This window comes from Pangasianodon hypophthalmus, chromosome 10, assembly GCF_027358585.1.
Source record: "Pangasianodon hypophthalmus isolate fPanHyp1 chromosome 10, fPanHyp1.pri, whole genome shotgun sequence".
Lineage (NCBI taxonomy): Eukaryota > Metazoa > Chordata > Actinopteri > Siluriformes > Pangasiidae > Pangasianodon > Pangasianodon hypophthalmus.
In genome coordinates, this window is record NC_069719.1 from 21,104,924 (window position 1) to 21,125,197 (window position 20,274).

The 20,274-nt window shown below is 40.2% G+C and overlaps 2 protein-coding genes across 6 annotated transcripts in view; one reads left to right on the plus strand and one right to left on the minus strand.

Moving 5' to 3' along the window:
* Positions 1–86: 86 nt before the first annotated feature.
* Positions 87–4,180, minus strand: actc1b (actin alpha cardiac muscle 1b). Its single transcript, XM_026918822.3, has 9 exons — positions 4,033–4,180; positions 2,799–2,946; positions 2,561–2,689; positions 2,336–2,446; positions 2,169–2,253; positions 1,457–1,618; positions 901–1,092; positions 571–752; positions 87–307 (listed from the first exon to the last, which is right to left on the minus strand). The coding sequence occupies exons 2-9, from the start codon at positions 2,925–2,927 to the stop codon at positions 164–166; spliced, it is 1,134 nt and encodes a 377-aa protein (XP_026774623.1). The 5' UTR covers positions 2,928–2,946; positions 4,033–4,180; the 3' UTR covers positions 87–163.
* A 142-nt stretch (positions 4,181–4,322) lies between these two features.
* The window catches only part of eif2ak4 (eukaryotic translation initiation factor 2 alpha kinase 4), a 54,374-nt gene continuing 38,422 nt past the window's right edge, over positions 4,323–20,274 (plus strand). For 2 of the 5 annotated variants that reach the window (XM_026918986.3, XM_026918987.3), the window contains exons 1-9: positions 7,131–7,514; positions 8,154–8,269; positions 9,554–9,656; positions 12,981–13,154; positions 13,434–13,514; positions 15,759–15,901; positions 16,115–16,215; positions 16,882–17,039; positions 19,229–19,764. In XM_026918986.3, coding sequence (XP_026774787.3) covers positions 7,383–7,514; positions 8,154–8,269; positions 9,554–9,656; positions 12,981–13,154; positions 13,434–13,514; positions 15,759–15,901; positions 16,115–16,215; positions 16,882–17,039; positions 19,229–19,764 — 1,544 coding nt within the window. In that variant the 5' untranslated portion in view covers positions 7,131–7,382. Of the gene's footprint in view, positions 4,704–5,589; positions 5,889–7,129; positions 7,515–8,153; positions 8,270–9,553; positions 9,657–12,980; positions 13,155–13,433; positions 13,515–15,758; positions 15,902–16,114; positions 16,216–16,881; positions 17,040–19,228; positions 19,765–20,274 lie in introns of those variants that run through there. The other 3 variants (XM_053237574.1, XM_026918989.3, XM_034307769.2) reach the window with 3 other exon arrangements.

Sequence of the window (20,274 nt, forward strand, 5' to 3'; positions counted from 1 at the left end):
TGTAAATATGTAAGTTTGTAGTATTACGTCCAATGACAGATATTACATTTGAAATATAAGACCATTAAGTGGAGACAAAGACACTGTCATACTGATCCACATTTATTACAACATAACATGTATATACAGTAAAAGAGACAGTACAAATGGAAGGGATGCTGATTTAGAAGCACTTCCTGTGGACAATGGAGGGGCCGGCCTCATCGTACTCCTGCTTGGTGATCCACATCTGCTGGAAGGTGGACAGAGAAGCCAGGATGGAGCCACCGATCCAGACGGAGTACTTACGCTCAGGGGGAGCAATGATCTGGTGGAAGAGAAAGTTTGTTGATTTTAGCCTGATGTTCATATCAGTTCAAATTCAGTAAGTACTAGGGCTTGACTCACTATGTACAAGTGCTAGTAAGGAACAGGTATCACAAGTCTTATTCTATTCATAAAGCTGCTTGGTCACTAATCCCTTTCATGTTAATAATTGTTAGAAACAACATTTGGCTTAAGATTTTCCATATTAATGGAAAATTATTTGGCAGCATATGATTATATCCTCTAATGTCAACTTCCTCTTACCTTAATCTTCATGGTGCTGGGGGCCAGAGCAGTGATCTCCTTCTGCATACGGTCAGCAATACCGGGGTACATGGTGGTACCACCAGACAGGACGTTGTTGGCATACAGGTCCTTGCGGATGTCAATATCGCACTTCATGATGCTGTTGTAAGCAGTCTCATGGATACCAGCAGACTCCATACCTGTGGTTTAATAAGATTTCGGTTGGCAAAATAGCAAAGGCAAAGAGCATGTAAATAGAATTGATGGATTAATAACTGGCCATTTTGTTATTTTACTCTAAGATGGAAAAAAATCATCACAATCTTCATATTTAAAAGTAGAACTCACCAATGAAAGAAGGCTGGAAGAGGGTCTCGGGGCAACGGAAACGCTCGTTACCAATGGTGATGACCTGACCATCGGGAAGCTCATAGCTCTTCTCCAGGGAGGAGGAGGAAGCAGCAGTAGCCATCTCGTTCTCGAAGTCCAGAGCCACATAGCACAGCTTCTCCTTGATGTCACGCACGATCTCACGCTCAGCTAATGGGGACAAGTTTCAGAAAAATTAGGAGTGAACCAAATGTACAACCTTCACAAAAATCTACTCTTGAGCAGCTTAACCAATACATCCTTAAAAATGGTTCTTTGGATAGTTAGGTTAGGTTCCTAAAGACATTTTAAAGGCAAATCCCCTGTTGTAGAATTCTGCAAAGAACCATTAATGGTTTCCCAATTATTGAAATTATGACTGAAACAAATGTACAACTGCTACAATAAATTCTACACTTGAGCAATATAACCAGTAAATCCTTAGAAAAAATGGGTCTTCAAGGGTTCATGGAGTCCTTAAGGGCTCTTAGCTTCCTAAAGTTGCAAACATATTTGATTTGGCACCACGACTTACCAGTTGTGACAAAAGAGTAGCCTCTCTCAGTCAGGATCTTCATCAGGTAGTCAGTCAGGTCACGACCGGCCAGATCCAGACGCATGATGGCATGGGGGAGAGCATAACCCTCATAGATGGGCACGTTGTGGGTGACACCATCACCGGAGTCCAGCACAATACCTGCAGGGGGCAGATTTCAGCCACACATACCTTCTGTCACACCAAAGGCCCTCAGAGAATGTGACACATCATAAATGATCCATGCTGCTGACATCAGTGACCACAGGTGGAGCTTTCACTCCAGGACATTAGAGATTATTGATAATCCTATAGAATGTACTGCTTGATTGTCTTGCTGTCTGTTAAATAACCTGCGGTGCATGTTTAATTGTTCTATGTGTCAAAGAAAATGTTCTCAATGTTCTTAGCAGTATAGTGTATATTTAGCAGTACAGTGAGAACTTATACTGAACCCTCACTAATCACATTATTAATTACTCAGTAATAACTTAGTTTTTCTCATAAGAATGTTGTCTATATTTACATAATCAATAATTATTGAAAACTAAATTCTGTTATCATGGACCAGTTACTTATATGCCTTGAAATGACTAGGTAGCATTTTCTTTGATTTTAGCACGATTGATTTTAGCATTCAGTAACTTTAGCATAATTCTTTATACATTCATACAGTACTGTAGCGTGAAACTGCATTACTGCTAATACTGACCAGTGGTACGGCCGGAGGCGTACAGGGACAGGACAGCCTGGATGGCCACATACATGGCTGGGACGTTGAAGGTCTCAAACATGATCTAGAGATGCAGATTAGAAATGTGTTAATGTCAGAGCATCTAAATAAAACAGAGTGAAGAGTGGTCATGGAGGTAGGAGTACCTGGGTCATCTTCTCCCTGTTGGCCTTGGGGTTGAGGGGAGCCTCAGTGAGCAGGGTGGGGTGCTCCTCAGGAGCCACACGGAGCTCATTGTAGAAGGTGTGGTGCCAGATCTGAAGGGAATTAACAAACAGAGTTCAATCAAATAAGTAATTACTATTTAGGATACCCTATGTCTACAGATCAAGTGTTTAGGGAAGTGTAAAGGTTGGGATCTGGTCACCCACCTTCTCCATATCGTCCCAGTTGGTAATGATGCCATGCTCAATGGGGTACTTGAGGGTCAGGATACCCCTCTTGCTCTGGGCCTCATCACCAACGTAGCTGTCCTTCTGACCCATACCGACCATCACACCCTGTGGGAGAAAGAGGATTCAGTTTAAAGGTAACCAAGTAGCCAAGAGTATGTATTTAACAATGCAGCTGAAGATATATGGAAGATTTTGTTGAGGGAAGGTGGTGTACCTGGTGGCGGGGCCTTCCAACAATGGAAGGGAAGACAGCACGGGGAGCGTCATCACCGGCAAATCCAGCCTTGACCAAGCCAGAGCCGTTGTCGCACACAAGGGCGGTAGTCTCTTCGTCGTCGCACATGGTTGGTTTCTGAGATGGTCTGTGGAACAAAGAGATGACATATTTATAACAGGGACAAATGCTTTCCAAGTGAATATAATATCTCTCTGCTAGGGGGTCAGGAGTGGAGCATGGAGTGCAGTGAAGGGCAAATAAAGCCAAAAAACCCAACACCAGTCTGCCTTGATGAGATGAAGCAAGTATAGCAGTACTGTTAGAACTAGTGGAAATGTTTATGTTTTACCTATTTAATACTTAGAGCAGGATATAACAGGCGAGTTATACTATGTTTAACTAAGTTTTGGATTTGAGTCATTCCTTGTTGGTTTTACATCAAACTGTGGATATACAAAAATAGTATGACTTATCTGATATTATCATCACATCAAACAATTTAGCACTGACAGAAAGTCTTAAGAATAAATAGTGAACTACTGAACTTGTTGACCTTTGAGTTCTCCAGTGAAGATCCCTGCTGGATCTTCACCCACCCCCTCCCCCCACCTTCCTGAAAGGCTAATGAAACTGTATCTCCATAGCCAAGCAGTTAAAGATTTTCAGTCTCTCGATGTAAAGCCAAAAAAGGGGCCATGCTGAAGCCTAGATGTCTATTTTGAGGTCTATCCCTCTTGTTGCTTTAGGCCTATAGTGTTACTTCTCTCCTGCTGCTTCCTATCTGAGCTTGGTGCCTGTTCAACAGCTGTCATCACATTTTAACACCTTGCTTTATGTCGTGGCCTCTGTCTCTTCAATTCCAAATGGCTTCATTCATGACATGCTGTGCTGTACTAAGTAAATGTATCATGACTTCACTATTTATCCAGACTCTGTCTTCTGTAAAGTCAGTCAATAAGTATAAACACTAAACAGCTTTGGAATGGTGACTTCCTAAGCCAGTAGTCTTTGAGAGCTAACTTTGTTTTAAAATGCAATATGTCTTAGCTTTAAAGGAATAAAGCTTTACTAATTCCTGACATTTTGTTCCTACTCCATTGCACCTTTGAGCCATCTAGTCATTATTAAAACATTCCCATTACCACCAATTATTAAAATTATTCAACAGTCTGTGAATATATTAATGCACGCCTTAGTTTTTCTACATAAACCAACAACATCTTGCACTCACCAAGTTGTGTCGCGGGACTGATGCTTCCACTGGGACAAAGTGATCAGCAAGACAGCTCCCCTTAAATAAGACTCAGGCAAAGGGGTCTGGGGTGGAGCGTTGAGTTTGCAGAAGCCCAAATAAGAGCTTTTGAAAAAAGAGAGCTGAGCCCTCCCCATCAGTCAATGTATCTATCTTGATCAGATGAAGCAACTGGATCCTTCCCAAATGGAGCAGCACTTCCTTGGAAATAGCAGCACTGCCAGACATAAAACTAAGATGGGTGATATACGTCAAATGCTTTAACTGCAAATGCTTTAATGCTTGTTCTATGGGTTAATAATGTGCTCTACAGAATATGCTTTGGAAGTGGAATTTTGTCTAATTATAGTGTAAGAATTAGAACTGTAGTATATTTGTAATTGTAATTATAGTGTGAGAATGATATTGTCTAATTATAGGTTGAGAATCCTGCTATGTCTTCTAATCTAAATTCTCAATCTACTAATCTGAATTCTCATATTATGCATCCGAAACACAAATTCCAAAGAAATAAAGTTTTTTTTCCCTCAATCATTCATTTAATAATGAAGTACTTTATTAAGTTTCAGGGTAACTGGGGGCAGCTTATGATGAGCACTCAAACCTTGGACTCTTGGCCTCCCACTGAGAAGGGGAAACTGTATATGTCAGTAAGTCGGCTGACTGGTATGTAGTCTGGAACCCCAAACGTGGATAACAGCTGGTTTGGAGGGGGGGAAATCCATTTGGCTTTCTCCTGCTTACCTGCTTCCTGATTGGCTTAGCTGTATGGTAGCAAAACTCTGATTGGTTGAAATCTCTCCTTTTAGGGTTATGGTGGGAAGCAGGTGTTGTAAGGGAGATACTGCAGAAGTGAGAGTGAGAGCAGGGCTCCTTATTTGTGTTGACCTTTACAGCCCCAATTAGCATACGTCTCTGTGGTGCTACGCTGGATAAATGCACTAAGTTTGACAACTACCTCTGCATATCAAAATCTTTCCTCTTATGAGATTCTGGTTATAAAAACAATCCTCTAATGAGATTCTGGAAAGGAATCTAAAGGAAGATCCATTTGTTCCTCTGTTTGGTGCACACATATGGAGTGTAATGCATTACTATTATTATCTTATTATAAACTATACAATGTAATACTATAAGCTTCAAAATCAAATTCAGTTCATAGTCAAATGAGAATCTTTGTGTATAAACCAAGCAGAACTCTCAGGTCATCAGCCGCAGGTCTTTTTTGTCATTCCCCAAATTAAAACTAAAATATGTAAAATTGCTTTTAGTCATTAGAGTTTTACTGTGTTGCACACGCTGCCTGATGACTGTGTCCTTTTTTAGAAATAACATTAAGAGCTTCCTTTTCATGCAGGACTTTTATGGCTCTATATGATTCATAATATGCCATTTAATCCAATTTGCTATTTTTTTCTTTCACTTCTAAACTTTCTTTTTTTTTTTTTTTTATGATCACCAATGAGTTTTACACTCAGTTTGAAACACAATTCTGTTTTTGAAGTAAGCTTATATGTTTTACTATTTCTCTTGTAATATTTTTTTATGTATGAAAAGTGCTGTATAAGTTAAGTTTATTATTATTATTTTTTATTCACTCGCTCGTGTTCAGTAACTGCTTTATCCTGATCAGGGTTGCAGAGGATCCAGTGCCAATCCCGAGAACACTGGGCTTGAGGCAGGAATAGACCCTGGATGGGACACCAGTTCATTGCAGTGTTTTTCACACACTCAGTCACAACTAAGGGCAATTTATCTTAGGCAGTCCACCTATTGGCATGTTTTTTGGTGCTGGGAGGAAACCGGAGAACCAGAAGGAAACCCAGGCAGACATGGTGAGAACTTGAACAGAAACTCCATGTAGACAGTAACCCAGACTCAGGACCAAACCAGGCACCCTGGAGCTATGAGATGGCAATGCAACATGCTGTACACATCCTCATAATAATAATAATAATAATAATAATAATAATAATAATAATAAATAAGACAGGGACATAAGGCCTGTCATCAACTTTTTTGTTATTATATGTGCTCATGTATGCTGTTGTTTGCAATATTGGCTCATGTAATGCTGTTGTATGGAATATTGGCTCTTGAATAGAGATATGGGATAGATGGAATAGAGAATATAGAATATAACAGAAACTGAATAGAGACTATCGGCTATAACAAACAGAGAGATATCTCAACAAATCTCCAGCATGTCACAGACCTCTGCAAGAGAATAACAGACAGTAAATAAATTTCATGTGTGCCAGCGACAGACACACTACACCGTAGGTTTAATCCATAACACATCTACGACTGAGGTATTTATATGTGGTAAAATAACCCTAATGTAGCCTGAGTAGTAATACTAAATTATAACCAAACAAGGTGTTGGTTACTTGACTCTTTTTAATGCTCAGCTACTTGACTTCTCACTGGTCATAAAATCAGGGCATTGCCAGTGTCACTGACTGATACACTGGATTTCACAGTTATTTGTAATATGATTATTAAATACAAATGAAATGTAAAATATCTTCTAATACAACTAAAAGGCTCAGTTATAAACTGTGGTATTTTATACTGGTTAAATGTTACAGGGAGTCAAATTAAACCAAAGCGTTTGATGTAGTTCTCTGTAGGGTTGCCAGGTTTGCATAAAAACATCCAGCTTCCGAAATTACAAAACTTTATTTCGGTATTTCCAGCATGATGATTATCATCAGAATGCACTGTAATATTTAGGCATCCTGCAATGTTTTGAGTGAATCAGTATTTCTGTGTGTGTGTGTGTGTGTGTGTGTGTGTGTGTGTGTGTGAATGCACTTCAAACTTAGCATGAAATCGATGTGAAAAATACGGACCTGGCAACCCGTCACTCGTACGCCAAAAATCTACTGCCTCAGGATTGGTCAAGAGAATCTCCTCAGTCTGTGCTGCCATTGGTTAATAATTCATACTCCCGCAAGAATCCCCATTTTTGGACAGCATTCAATTGGCGGACTGTGTGTGAGTGTGAACTGATAGCCAATCAGCGCTCAGAAGGCGGGATTTGTCTGGAAAACGATGCGGAAATAAATAACGTTCAGCGTGTTACGTCAGTCCTGCGACGGTAAAGACATGACGACTTCCACGCGCCAGCTTGCAAGTTGTGGTTTTCCTGCGCGACGTTTCTTTATATGCTTACTTTAAGTTTGTAGCCGCCATGTTTTTGACATTAGGGTGTTTTGCTGACTTCCTTGTGGAAGAACGGTTAATATGCTAGTGTGAGAAGTTTGTTTCCGCCACTTTGTTTTGAAAGGGACGTGAGCGAGATATGTGTCCAGTGCCACAGAATAATGAGCGGTTCTCTGCTTAACTCTCCGGATGGAAATGAAGACTATGCAGTGCAGCAGGAAAATGAGCTGGAAGCCCTGGCGTCCATATTCGCAGATGATTTTCGGGACATCCGGACTGAACATCCGTGGAAGGTGCAGCAAAGTAGCTGAGTGATGACGTCACGTAGCTAAGCAGATTGAAGTAGCAGGAGGAAATTCCAGCTGGCTCCATCTTTCACATCCACAATCATGCTCATATGTGATCACATGTGATCTTCTCAGTACTCCAGGATTCTGGATTACTCCATGTCCTGCACATTTGAGTGTCTTCCCTGCTCTGACACACCCACTTTAACTCAGGAAGGGCTGTTTAGTGAGGGAAACTCAGGGAAAACTCTAAAATGTGCAGGACCTGGGTGGGTGCCAGTGTGTTTTAACTGTCTGGAGAACAGTTTCTGGCTAAGACCAGTTAGTCTTCCTCTGCAGTTGCCAGATGCACACAGTTTGATTTCCAACAAGTACAATCACAGAAAGTATTGAAATGTACTTTTCTTGGTCACTTGAGTGGAACTATCAGGAGTACTTATTTATTTATTTTTTTTTAAAGTATGTACATCATTTACATGGGAAGGTGCTTATGCTGTACTGTATTCGCATTCCCGGGTGAAAGATACAACTCCAGTGACAAGGAAAAGTACAGTTTAGTACCTTGAGATTTTCTGCCAAAATGTACCAAATGGTGAACTTGCTATTTTTGACACGCTTTTTTTTTTTTTTTGTTCCCAAATTCAGATTAAGCGTCCTCCAGAAGTGTACCTGTGCCTGCGCCCTAAAGGTCTGAACCATGGCCAGGAGTGTTACGTGACTGTGGACTTGCAGGTCAAATGTCCACCGACGTATCCTGACGCGTAAGTTTGCCTGCACCCACCTCTGCCACTGCTTCTCATAGAAGTCGCATCTTCGCCGTTACATGTTGTCTTTACACTACGATTTTCTGCCACAGACAAAAATCACACATCATAAAAGAATCGTGTAAGTTCATGTCTAAGAATTTAGTGCCATTGCAACCAAACATAGCTGACGACAAAGTTGTAGCAGTGTCAGAAATGTTTGTGTGGCCGCTGCTCAGATCAGATGCTGGTGTACAAGCCACTGCTGGGAGGATGGAAGGGGATGATGTGAAACGTTACCGCTCTACACGCCTGGTCTCTCATTACACTACCACGCATTCTAATGACAGAAAACTACTTCTTACTTCAAGCACACTTTAAAGAATGGACTTTTTGTCTAGGCATAACATTGCTGCTGTTACACCCTGGCTTGTTTCTGTTCATTTTCTGCATGAGCTTGAATCACACGTGACATAATCAGGAATGACTTCAGAGGGAAGCTGTAATGTCTGTTAAGTCTAACCCGAGTTTAGTCTAACCACAGTCCGTCAGTTGGACAGTTTACCCTGAAACACGTTAAATATTGAAGTATTTGTTTAGTGTTTCTGGTCCTGATTTGTTGGTTGATTCTGTATTTACATTATTCCCGTGAGAAGTTATTGGTCGTGTGCCGCTTTGACGTCATTGGGTGATAATGCTAGTGCGGTTGGGTTTAATAGGACGAAAATAAATTCAGCAAACTCGAGCATAAGCATTAAGTCAGATTGCTGTTAGCTCGTAAAAAAAGAGCAATGGCTTCTTTCTCAGTCACCATTTTCCAGTGCCATATTAATGAGAAATCCAGCATAGAGGCAGTGGAGAGAACAAAAAACAGACTCACAATGCAAATACATTACACTCAGAAATTCATTACAGAATAACTCTTAGATAGCGCTGAAGCTCACATGTTAGTTAAAGAAAGAAATTTATGCAAGTAATTCAGGGTGACTTTTTTTCCTTTATAATTTGGATATTTAGTTGTATATATTTGCATCAGTTTTCTGATGATGTTCTTTTAAAACACAGTTGCGTCCAGTGTGAATTCTATATAAGAGCAACTTGAGCAACATTGAGTCTCTTACATAACATCATCTGCACATCTGGATTTCTCAGCTTCTTGAAGTTTCCTGCTTGCTATAACCCCAGCAGTCACACAGTGCTTTGTGGTGTACTAGGAAAACTGTAGTGTTTTAATTCACTACAGACCAGCCACGGCACGGTTTCATTCTGTTAGTTTAACGGTGTCTTTCTCTTGCACACCAGGCCTCCAGAACTTGAACTGAAGAATGCCAAAGGTCTCTCCAATGACAAGCTTCAAAACCTGCAGAGTGAGCTGGCCAAACTGGCCTTGGAGCGATGTGGAGAGGTGAGTCAGTTAACACGGCGAGACCTTGAGAGGAAAACGGTGTGGAAATTATCGTGTGTGAACAGAGTTAATACCAAGACCAGGACGATGGCTTGATTGGCCTTTGTTATAAAATATGTGATAAGTGAAAGCTTCAGTGTACTTGCCTGGGAGTCATGTTTTGGTTGCTTGGAAACATAACTGACTAGACAAAAAAGTGATAGCTAACATAATGTAATAACGTATGGTGAGCTAGTTAGCTAGTGAATGCATTCATACAGACTGAGGACCTGGATATTACCGAAATGTTTACCACTTGTTTGTTTTTTTTTCATGTTTTCAAAAATCAGCCTAGTGGTAGTATGCAGTCATGTGCACTGAAGGGTAGAGGTGTAGGCAAAATGCCAAAATAAAACAACAACATGGCCAAAAGATTTCAGACAGAAACTGAAAGAAACTAAGTGCTTTCTAAAGCATATTTCACAAAAAAGGTGAAACCTGAGCTTTAAAATTTCTCCACTTTGGAGGGTGTTTTGGAAGGCTTTGTTTTCAGTGACCTAAAATGCTGTTTTCGTGTAGACTGGGCCTTAGGGAAATAATCAGTTGTATGAATTCCCAGGAGGGGATGACTGTGTAGTCATAGTCCTTCTGCTCTTCTGATAAACTTTATGATGTAGCACATTTGCCCTTGATTAAAAGTCAGCAAGTCACTGCCTATGAGCTGAGGTGTTTTCCCTTCGTATCGCATGTAATAATATTATTCAAGTCTGGCTAGTGTGTTTATTTTGTCCTGATATGTTTAACCACAAGGTTATATGACAGTTTTGTGCTGCACTTGATTTTGCTTGGGTTCGTCTGTGTTTGCACATACCTGCGTGTTCCTGATCCCGATGAAAAGATTGTCATCCGTGTACGCTAATGTGTAGTGTAGCAGGTTGTGGGAACAAGTCGCTATAGTTACAACATCGAGATGCGTCACGCCACAGTGAAGCACATTCTGTGTAACTGGGACACATACAAAAAAAAAATCCCTTTTGTTTTGCAGAAGACTTAAGGAAGTATTTTCTTTCCCTGGTTGAACCTATTTGCTCATCAGGCTACTATGAATAAAAAACAAAAACAAATACTTTGGGCATGACATCTGTGTGTCCTGGGTGCCCCTAGACACTCCCCCCCCACTTCCTGTTTGTAATGGGACTTTTTTGCGTGGTTTAATCCCAGGGAAATAAAAGCTGCAGGTTTGAATGATATAAAGCGTGAACGTACCAGTAAAGGGATGCTGACACTGTCTCAGGTTTTAAAGGCGACTATTATGTAGCTCGTGTCTATCACGACCAACACCAGGTGCACACGACTTTTCAGTGTTTAACGTGTGAAAAGGGAATTCCTTTGGAGCGTTTATCTGCCTAGACGGTGGATTGTTTTTTTTGTAAGGGTGTGAAAGAATGTGTCAGTTGTTTTGTGTGCGTGTGTGTGTAAGTATGTATGTATGTGTGTGTGCGCACGCATACTCCTGCTTATCAGCCTGGAGTGTTTTTAGCAGAAAGAAGGGGACATAGTGAGCTGTACTCTGGGAGTAGGACCTTGAGTGCTCATCACTAAGAGCTAACGTGGTAGTAGAAAGCTGGGTCATTAGGCCTGAGAGGTTAGGTATGTTTGAAGTGTGAAAGCTGTTTAAGAGCCCAGAAGCAGTCCAGCGAACCTTCTTGAAAACAATGGTCCGGGGCTTTCTTCTACGGAAGAGCAGAATCTACCCGCACTCTGTTCTGCATGACAAGTAACGTGATTGGCTCAACTTGTAGGATTACTTCCTGTTTCATGTTTTGTGATTGCGGGGAAAGAGTTGTTATGCACAGTGAAGGAGACAGAACTCCTTATCTATATATAAAATCAGACTTCCAAAAGACTGGAGCACTGTAACTAGCTCACCTTTTCGGTGAGAGTGCTTGCATGGTTCATGCTTGAGCATTGATACCGGAAGATGATAATAAAATACTGTAAATGGATGAACTCAGTGCCTACCATTTCTCAAGTCTACACGCACAAAAGGTACTTATGGAATTGTGCAATCAATCCATGGTTCAGAAGGAATTCTTCTATGTGGAAGGAAAGCTGTGATTTATGAGCCCCTCCCTCAAACGAGCCCAGAATCAGTCCTGGGTGCGGTGTCGGATATTCGGACCAAGCGTGACAATGCCCTTAGCCTTAGAGATGGTTGGCAGCCTGTGCAGAGATGGGTGTTCTTGTACCAAAACACCATAAATCTTTTATCTTTACTTCATTGTTTAATATGGAGTTCCCATCACCTGAAAATTACTGCTGCTAAGCATGGCCCCACGTTCACAGCCTAAAGATCACCATGAGATTACTGTAGAGCGTAGCACACAGAAACTGTTAAGATGGCCGTGAATGTTCTTCCTTGGATAGCCTTAGGACTGCAGTTGCTCAGAACAGATTTGCACTCAAGTCTCCATCATTGAACAGTTAATAACAGTTCATTACAATAGACTTCAGGCTAAAACTATAATGAATTCAGAAATGCCTCTGATGCTCATACTCAAAGTTGCTCATAAGCTTATAAGTTCCTGTTAAGACAGTTGTGCTTTTTGACTACATAGTATACAGTTATAGAAGAGAAATGCTTTGTAATCGCACTATCCAGTCACTGTCACCCAGATGAGGATGGGTTCCCTTTTGAGTCTGGTTCCTCTTAAGGTTTCTTCCTCATATCATCTCAGGGAGTTTTGCCATTACGGACAAATTTGAAATTTATATCCAGAATTTATATATTTCTGTATATAAGCTGCTTTGTGACAATATCCGTTGTTAAAAGTGCCATACAAATAAAATTGAAATTAATAATTTTTTCAATATTCTGTGCAAACAATTTTTATGTGCTTGTAAAGTTTCATTCTTCAGGCCGTTAAACACCACACCTTGAACTTGTTTCTGGCGGAAACTTAATCATGTGGCATTTCTATCACTGTCAAAAGTTTATCACTGATTAATTGGGACATTCATGTGGTGGTTATGGAAAATTCTGGCTTAAAAAAAAGCCCAAAAATATCAGGTTTTGGGAAAATGTGGTTTTGCTTATATCATAATTTATTTTACCAAAACAATATGCAAATGTTTTTATTTACTTTTCATTTGCCTAGGCTATTATATAAAGATCACATTAGAAAGATAAGGAGCCAGTTTAATAATCTCAGTGTTAATAACAGACAATCTGCCTAAACATGTGATTCCTTTACACAGCGTTTGGTCAAGTTGTTGGATAGATACATGCCAGATATAAGCCTAATCATTTCTATCTTTCTCTGCCTCTCTCACTCCACACTGCAGGTGATGATCTATGAGCTAGCAGACTTTGTGCAGGGCTTCCTTACAGAACACAATGTTCCACCTTCTCGCTCCTTCCATGAGGAGATGCTGAAGAATCAGAAGCGGCAGCAGGAACGTCTGGCCCTCGAGGAGCAGCAGAGGCTTGATCAGCGTCGCAGGCAGAAAGAACAGATGGTACGTCGCTTCCACAGTGACAGTCCGTCTCGATAAATCTTAATGATGCCTTACTGTATGAATCATGTTTTTATTTAAAGACAAAGTAAATGCTGATTGCAGTCATATTCCACTCACTGTTCTCTTATCATGTATTGTGTACAGTAGCTTTGTAACAGAGATGTTAGCCAAGCTCTGATCCTGCTAGTCTCCATACACAGATCACAAAAAGGAATGTGCTCTTGGTTAGAAATCTACCACGTTCTACTGTGTGCTAACTATTTTGTAATATCGCAACAGCAAAATGAGATACTTGCTGAAATCCAGAGACGAGAAGAGGAGAAACGAGAGGAGAAGAGAAAGAAAGAGTTGGCCAAGTTGGTAAGATTTTGTCCTGCACATCAAGTTATTCAGCATTTCAGTGTCAGTGACTAGAGTTCTGTTTTAACATGATTTTAGTAAGGGATGCTGAGAACACTTATCATTTACTTGTCATACACTCATCACTAATCATGATTGTCTTAAGCTCACACACCCACACATGCTCATTCATACAAATGATCCAATCAGCCGGTTATGCTGCAGCAGTGCAGAGCATAAGATCTTGCAGATACAGGTCAAGAGCTTCAGGTAATTCAGATTCCGATTTTATTAGTCACATGCATAACCATACACAGTTCGACTTGTACGAAATGCTTTATACAACTGTTCCAGCATAGAAAAGAAAATAGAGAAGAATATTAAATATGAAGAAAAAAGTATACATAAAAAATATAGAACTGCCGCTCACTGGATGGTTTTTTTTTTTTTTTTTTTTTTTTTTTTTTTTTTTTTTTTTTTGCATCATTCTGCGTAAACTGTGTGTGTGAAAATTCCAGGAGATCAGCAGTTTCTGAAATACTCAAACCAGTGCATCTGGCACAACAAACATGCCGTGGTCAAAGTCACAGAGATCACACTTCTCCCCATTCTGCTGTTAGATGTGAACATTAACTGAAGCTCTTGACCTGTATCACTATTGCCACATGATTGCCTGATTAGATCATTTGCGTGAATGAGCATATGTGGGTGTTTGATGTTTTGATTAATGGAAGCTCTTGAACTTTATTTGCATGATTTTATGCATTGCTGCTGATTGGATAATTGCACGAACAGGTGCACAAGTGTTCCTAATAAATTGGCTGGTGAGTGTATGTGATTCATGTTTGACAAATGAAAAACCCTACGCTGTTAAACAAATATATGTATATAGGTTTGATGTTGCTACTTGTTAGGGCTGGGCAATTTAAGAATATAAGATTGATATTGTGATAAATTGTCAGTATTTTTCTTTTTTAACTTAATTTTTAACATTTTTCCTTCTTTACAGTGTTAATGTATTTTTGTAGTATCATTTAACTCAGCACTTGGTAAAAATAAGATTTAAAAAATCTAGCTGAGACAAAAGAAATATACAAACTAAATTTACCTGTTGAATTCTATCAGATGAACACCATATGGCCAAAAGTACTATACGTGGACACCTGACCATCACACCCATATGTAGTTCTTCCCCAAACTGTTCTCACAATGTTTGAAGCGCTTAATCGTTTAGAATATCTTTGTATGCTGTAACATTAAGATTTCCCCTCACTGGAACTAAAGAGCCCAAACTTGTTCCAGCATGATCATGCGCTGTGCACAAAGCGAGGTCGTTAAAGACATGGTGTGCCAAGGTTGGAGTGGAAGAACTCGAGTTGCCTGCACAGAGCCCTGACCTCAACCCCACTGAACACCTTTGGAATGAATTGGAACAGACTATGTGCCAGACCTCCTCACCCAACATCAGTGCCTCACCTCACTAATGTTCTTGTAGCTGAATGAACACAAATCCCCACAGCCACACTCCAAAATCTAGTGGAAAGCCTTCCCAGAAGAGTGGAGGTTATTATAACAGCAAAGGAGGACTAAATCTGGAATGGGATTTTCAACAATAGCGTACTTTATTTACAAGTGGTTTATCGCATTATCTATTATTGATCTATCCATCTGTATATCTCTTTAGTTAGAGATCTCAATTGCTGCACACTTAAATATGAATATGGGATGGACAAATCATAAATTGATTAGCTAGAGCTTGTGCAGTGTACTGTCCCATGATTTGTTTGCACAGAAACCTAAATGACTGGACTGAAAAGTGGTAGCTAATGTGCTATAATGTATGGTGTGTTAGTTAGCACAGACTAAGAGAAATGAATGAGTATGTGAATTTCCGGAGAGAGGGAGGGGTGACTGTAGCCATAGTCCTTATAGTCCTCCACATAGTCCTCTCCTTAAAAAAAAAAAATTATTCAAATACACGTTGCGTTCATGTCAAATCATCACCTAGTCATTAGTGAACGTTATCTGCTGTAAGACGCGGTGTTCTTGACTGTGAAGTTGAAACATGCATGCCGAATGAAAGCTTTTGTTTGGCAAAAGTCAGTAAGATGTAGGGTTTGTTTTATTCTCTGGTTGTTAAACTTACTTGTTTGCCAGGTAAATGTGAATGAAAAAACTAATAGACATGAAAACCTGCTAGTCTGGGCTACTGTTTTGTCCACCTCTGAAATATGAATTTGACACCTCAAGTTGTTCCTCCTGTAGGAGCGTTTGGAGAGTGTGGCTCAGCCGAATGCAGGAAGCCCAACGTCGGGTGGCGTCAGTTCCCCTGTACCTCCCAATGAGACGCAGGAGAACCGAAAAGGAGCTTCAAACAGACGTCGCACCACTTCCAGCAGCAGACACAGGTACGGGCAAGTGGCCTTCATTTGTTTTACTATCAGACCAACCAATATGAATGCATGATTAACAAAACTGATCATTTTTAAGGAGCTAAACATTCTGATAAGCACTGGTAATCATCTGTTAGCTCAGTTGGGAATTACTGATTGTCAGTATTTTTACTTGGTGAACCTGATCACTTCCTGTCTGAATACACTGTATGGATTTCCACTGATAAGGCGAGACACGTACAGCGAAGACAATCCAAGTCCTCATGAAGTCCTGCACTTCAGCAGTAGCGCCATGGGCGAGATCCTGGTTCACAGAGGAAAATGTATAGGTAAGCTCTCTCAATGTCTTATTGAGTCGTCTTGCTAAATTGCTGGATCTCAACTTGACTTCATTTTAAGGGCACAGAATTCTCATTCACGAGGACACTGAACCTTGTGTCCCATAAATAAGTGCTAGCAAATAGTTTTGGTTTGTCTGCTGTGAATGTATAGCCCATTTTAAACCAAAAAATTTCTTTCCGGGCTTTATTTTATTGTTCTGATTTAGTAAAATAACATGCAAACACCTGTAAATATTAGAAACATTACCACACACACTGTGGCAGTTTGAACTCTCGTGAGGTTTGGAGTGCATGCTGCTGCACTACGGTACAGACTGGAATGTCACCCTTGTGCTGTTTAGATTATGATTAACCTAGCAGCATTTTGGATACAGTGCCATTGGGCTTAACTCCGAGTTAAAGGAAGGCTAATGAAATTTAATAATAATAATCTCACAGTTTTAATCATTATTAAATATCACATAAACCAAGTTTATATGAATAGTATAACTACATTATAAATAATGTCTGATAAAAATCTCCTCTGACCCCAGAGTTGAGAACCTATGTGCTAAATCATTATGGATATGTAGCATATATCAGCCATGCTGTGTAATTTTATACATAAGGAAGGGTGTGTGGGTGTGTGTGTGTGTGTGTGTGTGTGTGTGTAAGGCGAGAGTGAGAGGCTGGGCCGGAGTGTGTATTACGCCCTCAATGCAGCCACGGGAGACTTTGCTGTTGTGTATGAATGGATCCTTCGCTGGAACAAGAAGATCGGGAAATTCTTCACCAGCCAGGAGAAGGAAAAGATCGAAAAATGTAAAAAACAGGTAGATAACATTTTTTTAAAGAAATATTTGAATTGTAGTTTTGGTACATTATTTTTGTGACATTAGCATATACAGTACATACCCAAAAGTAGTGAGATATCCAGACTCCCTACTGCTGGTTTAACCATTTTCCATCAGATGTAAGTATATGACTACAGGAATGCAGCATTTGGTTTCATTCAGTCACTGTGTTCTCCAGAATTCTCCAGAGCGGATCATCCCATACTACTTATAATGCTTTTCCACTTGAATATAAATGGAAGTGGTGTCTGGATACTAGATGTCTTCTATATTTTTGTTTTCTGATGATCAGCTCACTATTTATCGTAGCAATAATGCAGTATTGTTTTAAATTACAGTGGGGTTCGAAAGTCTGAGACCACATTGAAAATCTGGGAATTTTTTTTTTTCATTTAAATAAACAGAAGGGTTTAGAATTTTTAAATATTTAAAGCAAAAAAAGTAATTGTTCAATATGTTGAATATTTAATATTCAAGATTCTGCGCTATTTCTAGAGCCCTATTTAAATGTAAGCACATTTGTGATATTGACCATGTTAACTGCTTTGTACAAAAGGTCCAATTTTCCTCATGCCTAATCTCGTCTAATGAAGCATGTGTTCAGACGACACGCCGATGGATTTGATCTAATATGGATCATGAGGTGTTGTACAAGCTTGTGGAGTCGATGCCAGCTCGAGTGCACACTGTCATTAAAGCAAAAAGGGAATGCACTAAATACTAAGAAACTCTGAAATTCATGTAAATATTCCAAAGATTCCACTTTTCGCTCAAGTTGTTGTCAGTAATAATATTTGTAATGTAAATTGCTGTAATAATTTAGAAAAGAATGCAAAACAGAAGCATTTTCCATAGTGGTCTCAGACCTGGATCCCACTGTGTATTTTATTGTAAAATGACATTATTATTTTATAGCACTGAATTCAATAGACAGTTTTTGGTAAGATACTAGTTCTAATACTAATTCAGTTGAATTTGATTTGTATAATGTTAACAGTAGACGTTGTGACTAACAGCTCTACAGAAATCCAGATGTAGATCTCTTATGAGTAAGGCAGAGTTGACAGTGCGAAGGAAAAACTCCATGAGACCACATGAGAGAGAAACCTTGAGATGAGCCAGATTCTACCCAGAATCCATCCTCTTCTGGGTGACAACTGATACTAAGATTATAAATCGTTCCAGTATGAAGAAGAGTAGAAGAGTAACAGAAGTCAAACAGTACTAAGTGTTTTGAAACGATGTTCAGTATCATCATATTGTGAATAGGAGTCCTGGGCTGAGCACAGGACAGTATTTATGATCACAGCAGCAGCTCTACCACGTTGGACTAAGTGTTTAAGTATCATGCTGTGCATGTAGAATAGCAGTATATCGAAGGGGTATTCAACTAAAATCTGTAAATGAGCAGTTATATAAAATTCCTTGCTTACAAAACCCTCAGTAAACAACGAACATGACAGAATGGTGACAACAGTTACCTTTTAATGCTTAAAAATGAGTGATTAGTTTATGGATATAAATAAAACAGTTCAAAGTGGCTCTGTTTTGCTTCACAGCGGAGCTTCACAGTGGAGCTTGATTAGCTTTATGGACTCAGCAGGCGAGATGTGTTTTGAATTTGACTCGGAGAATAAATGCATACTTCTGTCCATTTTATTTTATTTACAGCTTTTTTTTTAATACGAGTCAAGTTGTCAGGTCACAAATCAGACGAGAAGGAAAATAAACTGAAAAATGGTTGGAAGTCTCTGAAAACTCTTCCCTTTCCGACTTCATGTCTTTTGCCCTGTAGCTAGTCTCTGGTCCGATGTGCTGCCGTCAGTGAGTTTGCATAAATCCTTGTGATTGGATAAGCCATAGCAGAGGATCTGCTATAGAAGCTGAGATGGCTCATATATATATATATTTTTTTTTACATAGAGTACATTCATCAGCTCTGCTACAGTATTTTTTTTTCCCCCCAAGTGCTCTGTTTGCTGGCTGAAATACTTTTCTGGGTCTGCATCCAGACTAAACAATTACCGACAGAGACCTACTAGATTCTTTTGGATTTATATAATATTCAGCTTAACCAACATGCCATTCTGTCTGTGTGTTGCTTCTCATTTAAGAAAATGTCAGTCACCTTGCTCTTTTTTTTTTTTTTTTTTTTTTTGTCTCTGCAGATCCATGGAGCAGAAAGTGAGCTGAACTCACTGCTGAAGCTGGACCACCCCAACCTGGTGCACTACCAGGCGTTGAGCTACAGTGAGCGTGAGGACTGCTTGGTGGTGGATCTCCTGGCTGAGCACGTGCCTGGTAGCAGCCTGGCTCAGAGCCTCTCTGCTGGAACTCCGCTGCCACCCGATCAGTTGAGGCACCACGCCGCCCAGCTGCTCGCCGCACTTGACTACCTCCACACCAACTCGGTGGTTCACAAGCAGCTGGCGGCTTCCTCTGTCCTTCTCGATGCCCAGGGCAATGTGAGACTGGCTGACTACAGCCTGGCTAAACGGTTAGGAGACATGTGCAAAGAGGACATTTTCGAGCAGGTTCACGTGCGCTTCAGCGAGGATACGCTGCCCACACGCACCGGCAAGAAAGGGGACATATGGAGCTTCGGGCTGCTTCTCATGGCACTCACTCAGGGACGCGAGGTCAAGGAGTACCCTGTGACCGTTCCCTCCAGCCTACCTGCTGATCTTCAGGACTTTCTCAAGAAGTAAGTTTACCATAAACATCCAGAAATGCTGTTCATCCTCCTGAAAGCTTCTGGGTTTTTGCTCGAGTCTTGGTAAGGAAGATTAGTAGCTGCAGTTTAGATCTGTGAAGTCCTACAGACATTCTTACTTTTGGTGAATGGAAGATTTCATATCTGACTCCTCAGTTTTATTTTTAATATGTTTATATTGTCCAGGGGTGGACAAATGATAAATTACTTCGCCAGCCCACCAGGCAAGTGAAAGCTCAAGTGTGTTGCGCAGTTCCAACTGACTCGGCTAAAACGTGGTAGCTAATATTATAATAACATGGCAAACTAGTTAGCTAATTAAGTGCATTAATGCAGACTAAGGAAAATGAATGAGTAATGTGCTAATGTAACGCATCTTATTTGCTTCCTCGACAAAAAGTCAGCAAGTCATTGCCGAGCATTTCAGCTACAAGCTTGTGGTTTTCCGTCCTCGCATAAATCACACAAAAAAAAGATATTATTCATCTGACTAGTGTGTTT